The 6017-nt window shown below is 43.1% G+C and overlaps 1 protein-coding gene across 1 annotated transcript in view; it reads right to left on the reverse strand.

Annotated features, from left to right (window-relative positions):
* Positions 1–6017, reverse strand: part of PGPEP1 (pyroglutamyl-peptidase I) — a gene marked incomplete at its 5' end in the record, with an annotated part of 8006 nt that overhangs the window by 1006 nt on the left and 983 nt on the right. The window contains 2 exons of the mRNA XM_010168462.1: positions 152–384; positions 903–1019. Coding sequence (XP_010166764.1) covers positions 152–384; positions 903–1019 — 350 coding nt within the window. The remainder of the gene's footprint in view (positions 1–151; positions 385–902; positions 1020–6017) is intronic.

A 6017-nucleotide genomic window follows, 5' to 3' on the forward strand; every position in this document is an offset into this window, starting at 1 on the left:
GTGCTGAAGGCCAGGTTGGATGAGGCTTTGAGCAACCTGGTCTAGTGGAAGGTGTCCCTGCTGTTGGCAGGGGGGTTGAAACTGGGTAAGCTTTAAAGTCACTTCCAACCCAAACCAGTCTGGGATTCTATGGGTCACTGGCATCCCATACCTGCCGGCATCCTTAGATATAGTGACCGTGACATCCAGCCCCAGCGCCGAGACTCTCTTGCAAACCGTGTCCATGTCAATAATGGAATCAATGCACTCTGGGCCACCTTCTACACAGCACTGGGAGCCTGGGCAGAAGCGACAGTTGTCTAAACCTTTATAACCTACGTTATGGCCACACTTCTCCAGTGTTACAGTCGTAGCCATACCCGAAACACCGACGTGAACCACCAACTACAAGAGAAAAGAAACAACTTAGATCAACCAAAATATAAATGATGGAAAAATCAACTATGCTCAGATAAAGACTGATGGAGTTGTTAGAGGAGCTCTTGCGTGAATATCACAGTAACAAGTCGTTTTATCAATGAAGTTATGGCTCCAGTACAGAACAATTCTTCTTATTTCACCCCCTCCTGGCCTAAATTGTAATTTAATCAGGGTAAAAACGAACGTTGGCACGTTCACAGTCGAGCCCAGGTGGCACAGCCTGGCTGCAAACTGTCTAGACAGCCCTTTGCAGCGGCCCCTTCACACCGGCTGCTCCCGTTAATTGGAGCGCTCTATTCTGAGCTATAAAATTCTACAAATTCACGTGTTCTCACCACAAAAGAGGAAAAGATCTAACCAGGGACTACCAGTCTGAATGTACATTAAAAATGGGGCTTCACATGAGGCTCGTGGCTGTAAGCATGACAAGTTTCAACCATTTGCTCTGTCTTTTCCTCCTCCTCCTGCCTTTACTCACTCACTTGTGGACTGTGCTTTTTCCATAACGCAGGAATGAGTCTTTGCACTGTCTGGTATTCAACTGGGACTTCATAGACATGTAGATCCACATCATCTCGCAGTCCTAGTTTCTCCAACTCCTAAGAATATAAGGAAATAAAATTAAGATGGTCAGAGACAAGCTCAGCAGAAGAGATACTTCTGGGAAGTTTATTAGCAGAGCGAGTTTGCTGTGAGGGACTCGCATCAGCTTACACTACAGGTTGTATAACCTTGTAAACAGCACTGTAAAAAAAAACCACAACAAAACAAACCAAAAAAAACCTATAACAGGGAAAAACAAAGGCATCTCTCCACCTGTGCTAACAGTCTTCACCCACAGGACCGTTTGTTTTGCTCTGATGTGTGTATAACAAAGAAATCAACATGTAACCGACAAGAGTTATCAGCAACACCCACACGCAAAAGAAAGGTTGGCTACATCTTTTATAGAAGTATATAGAGTCAGGTTCATTTCTTGAAAGAACTAGGTATTATATAGAAAAAGTAGAATTGGGAGGATTATATTCATTGTTTAATTTGTCCTCTCTCAGAACTGCTGGCCTGGAGAGTGAATGAGTATTTGTTTGCAGATAAAAAGCTCCCAGGTGAGGTGACTGTACTACCAGGCTGTGATTCTGGGTCTGTGAGTCTCCACAAATATTAGCAAACACCCCTCACATGAGAAACTGGAGCACGTTGGCACTCCCTCCTCAACATATTCATTTTACTTTTATTTTGGCAGAATCTGGAATACAAACCAGGCTATTTCCAAAATGGGTTTCCATCGCCAGCTTTGCCTTATCTAATATATTGTACTTAATGTAGTGATTCAACTAACACAGGGAATTATTTCTCCCTCTATGATGTTGACTAAAGCCATGCCCTGAAAAAACCCCAAATACCCAGGCAATAAACTCAGCCAATTTCCTTTAAACCTTTTTAAAACACAAAGTGTCAGTGAAACACTTTGCAAAGACGTTTTTAAAGATCATTTGGGGTTTTTTTTTCTGCCAGTATACCTGCCTGGAAAGCACAATGCTTCATCCCAACACTCTGAGCTCCCTCTCAACACAGCCCATGGTCCTGGACACTCCTCCCTTCCTCTTCTTTGGTCTCCAGTTCAACACACTCCAGTCTCACCAGTAAGGCTTCAGTTCTAGGCTCATTTGGCACTGCAGACTTTACCAGTCTAGCCCAGAACAGAACTTCAGCAGAAGTGAAACCTTTCAGAGCCATCAAACCCAAACTCTGAAGAACTAAAGGAAAGGACAGCTCTGACAGGAAGCCTCTGGAAAAAGAAAGTGTTCTTAAATAAAATCATCAGCTGAGCTCAAATCTCAGAGCCTTGTACAAGTCTACACTGGGAGGCACTTTTCCAGCAACTTCAGCTATCGTGTTTAATGAATTCCAACAGCATCTAACTCCAATCAAGTTTCCCTCTGATGAAGACAACATTTTTTGGCACTCTGAAAAACTTCACAGCTGCTTTTCGAGACTGGTAAGTGACTGCACATGCCATAAAGCCAACAGCCTTCATCAGAGTCCTGTCATAGTTCATTCTCCTCTGGAAAGAAGCTGCAAGTACATTTTTCTCTGAAGGCAGGAGGAGCAGTGAGCTCTTGCATCATTATCACCAGGTCTGTATTTCAGTTAGAAGAACCAATTCCAGCTTTTCACAAGTTAATACACAGCAGAAGCTTGTCGTCTGGTGCTGCTCTTCTCTGAGATATATGTCAGTTGAGAAACGCGAGCTTACTCGTGCCAGAAGCTGGAAGTGATAACTTGTGCTCACATCAAAGGGGCTCCATGCACAGCAAGAAAATAACCTGCAGCTCTCGCATCCATCAACTGCTGTAGCTGTTCTCATGGCTCTGAGGTAGAAAGAGCCTATGTAAGAAGCCATCAAACTATCAAAGGACGTTTTAAAATACTCTTGAACGACTGAATTACCACCATTTCAGGTTGAAATTTGGTGATCAGAGCCAAGAGCTGCTCTTCCACGCAGCTCCTAGGATTTATTTTCCTGTGCACGGAGATCGTACTCGCAAACTTCAGGCTAAGAAGTGCGGATTAGTTATTTCCAATGAAGCCTACTCAATTTCAAATCCTGCATTTCCCTTGGTTTAAAATTCTTCCAAATTAAAGACAGTTGAAAGGAGAGGACAAGTTGAAGTTTCTGGATTCCCCTGTTACAATCCTACATCCTCTACAGACATGTGAGGAATATCTTAGCACCCTTTATTTTCTGTAGTCATCAGTGTGAGTAGTTTCTTTACTGAGGAAAAAAAACCCAACAAACAAACAAAAGCCTTTTGCACTTGTAAGTAGAGAGCACAGAGAGTGTAACAAGATTTAAGACAACTAAAAGATGCAGTGAAGGCAAGAGTAAGACTTTCAGGGACCAGCAGATATGAGTAACAACAATGATAAATCACTCGCTCTGGCTCTGAGGGCAAGTCTGATATTAAAGGCTTGCTGTATTGATTAGTGTCTGGCACACACAGACATTCATTACCAGAGATGGATGCTAAGTGATGTTTCATCACATCTTCTTTACACAAATCTGCCTTCCAAACGGTAGCTGGTTTATGTGGTGCTTTAATAAAGTAAGTAGTTTACAAATGAGAGTGTTCAAATACAAGTCAGTCTCTTCAAGAAGATCTCCAGAGCGTTAATTGGTAGGAATTCATCATCACTTCTCTAAAGAGCATGAAACAGCTTCTCAAGATTAATTTGATGGCAGAAAGTCTGTGCAGAATGAGCATCTACAAGGAGGAGGAAACCTGGATCCGTGTGAGCTGCTCCACCTCAGTGACAGCCACCACCTCCAAACGCAGCCGCGTTAAACCTTTACAAACTCACAGCTTTTAACCAAACGCAGCCTTCTTGCCTTTCCACTCCATAATAAAGATGTACCCTGGCCCCCAGACAACTTATTACCCCCAGCCTTGTATACCTGACAAATATAGAAAAAAACCAACGTGTTTGACCGATTCCCTGACCCCTCAACAATGGTCGTCTTTGTGAGCCTTTAATATCCTTATCAGGTCTGTCTAGACACCCTGACAGCAATTGTCCTTACTCATGTCAAAACGCACTCTGACCTCTCTCCTCCTCCTCCTCCAGCTCAGCCAGAAGCATTTTGAGGGCTGGGGGGGGTGATGAAGGCAGGAGCCCATCAGCTTCACAGTCCACGGGACACACCTGTGTCTATACCGAAGTCACACCAGCGAGGCCAGAAAATGCACTGAACAGAAAATCCAGTAACAACTTCTTGAAAGGAAGGTTCCACTCATGTAAACTAAAAAAAAAAAAGCAGCTGGAAAAAACCCCAAAATTCCTCAAATGAAATATTAAAATGATGAAAGCAGCAAATCCACATTAACACCGAATATTTTTACTGTAAGCCTAGAAAAAGAAAGCAAAAAGAAGTTGTTATTCCCTCTGAATTGATGGGAAATCTCTCCCCACATCTGTAAAAATCTCCAACCGTTTCATCTTCAGGTTATTAGATGGCTACTGCCACTTTTTAAGGCATCCTGTAATGTTAACTATGTGTAAAAGTCATTTAGCTCTTAAAAAACACACAACTACACTAGAAATTCACCGCGGCCACAGGGGAGAGACACACCGGATCCGTGTGCTATAGAAGAAGCCAAATAAAACTAAAAAGAGGAGTGGAAAGAAAAGCAGAGAATTTTACCCTCAGGATAATAAAAGATGTAATAAAGCAGAAGTGGCTTAGCCCTAAAGCTAGGAAAGATTTACAAAGATTGTTTAATTGATTTTTTTTTCTTCTATTAAAATGCAGATCACAACCGTCTGGGATTGAGAAACTCAGACACGCCTTTGTGTCCACTCAGCTCCATGAAGTCCCCTGTCTGAAACTTGCACAATGCCCAACTTGCATGTGCTCAAAGACATGCTGTTCCTTTTTGTCTGGGCCTCTCCGGGGCTGAGCTGGGGTAAGGGAAGGCAAATCCTCCCCGCTGCCTCCAAACTGGATGGTTTTTTAGTTAGAAGCAAGAGTAAGATATTCAACAAGACTCAGAGGAAGATGAGCTCCAATGCAGCAGATAGCACAGCATCAACTGTAGTTTTATATTCTCAAAATATACCCCCTAAAGCTCATAAAATGAATTTAAAAAGGCAGGTGAATGAATTTAAAATGATTTCAGCTATCAGCCACACAGCGGAGCAGCCGTCAGTGCCTCGAGCTGCTGGGCTGAAGGAATGACACACCATTTCCCTCCACAGGAATTATACATTAGGTTTGTTTTGGTAAGAAACATCAGAACACCCACCACTCTTCCTGTCCCACAAACACAAGACCCTTTTGTCCATCTCCTCTAGAATAAGAGTAGCTTGTTTACAATACCTGACATTACACCAGGAAGAACAAACCAAATCAATTAGCCTCACTGCTAAATTCCAGTAACACACAATTATTTATTCCCCCCCCCACCCCCAGCTTGCATTTCTCCCCAAACTTAATCCAAGCAAACCCTAACTCAAATATATTCATTTCCAAAAGGCTCTTAAGAGGCAAAGGTTTCCTCTTCTCCTACCAGCCGACACATTAGACATCTGGACATTAGTTGACTGTAATTGATTAGAGTTTGTGATTTAATTTAAAAGCATTCTAAAGAAGGTATTAATCTCAGAGCTCTGAAGGGAAGAGAGATGTGTTGGGGAGGAAAAATAGATTTAATTCCCTGGGCAATTGTACTAAAAGGTACCCTCGAATTCCCAGGAGCTTTGTCGTAAACCACATCCAGAAGTGACAAATAAGGAAGGAGCAGGATAATGTGGCAGCATCCTCCCTACAGCAAGCAACCTCAATTCCTTAGTTCAGCTGGGCACCTAGCAAGAGTTTCATTTCTGCTTCTTCTTGCCTCATTTGTGACTAGATTAGTGTTACACGGACGAACAAGGCTCATGCAGATCCCCAGCTACAAGTGGCGTAAGCTCGATTCGCTGGAGCAGCGATTCTCCACGGGGATCCCACAAGGTCCAGCTCCGTCGGTGAATCATAGGATCATGGAATGGTTTGGGTTGGAAGGGACCTTAAAGCTCATCCAGTCCCAACCCCCCTG

Source organism: Antrostomus carolinensis, unplaced genomic scaffold, assembly GCF_000700745.2.
Source record: "Antrostomus carolinensis isolate BGI_N321 unplaced genomic scaffold, ASM70074v2 scaffold9055, whole genome shotgun sequence".
In the NCBI taxonomy this organism is placed as follows: Eukaryota; Metazoa; Chordata; class Aves; order Caprimulgiformes; family Caprimulgidae; genus Antrostomus; species Antrostomus carolinensis.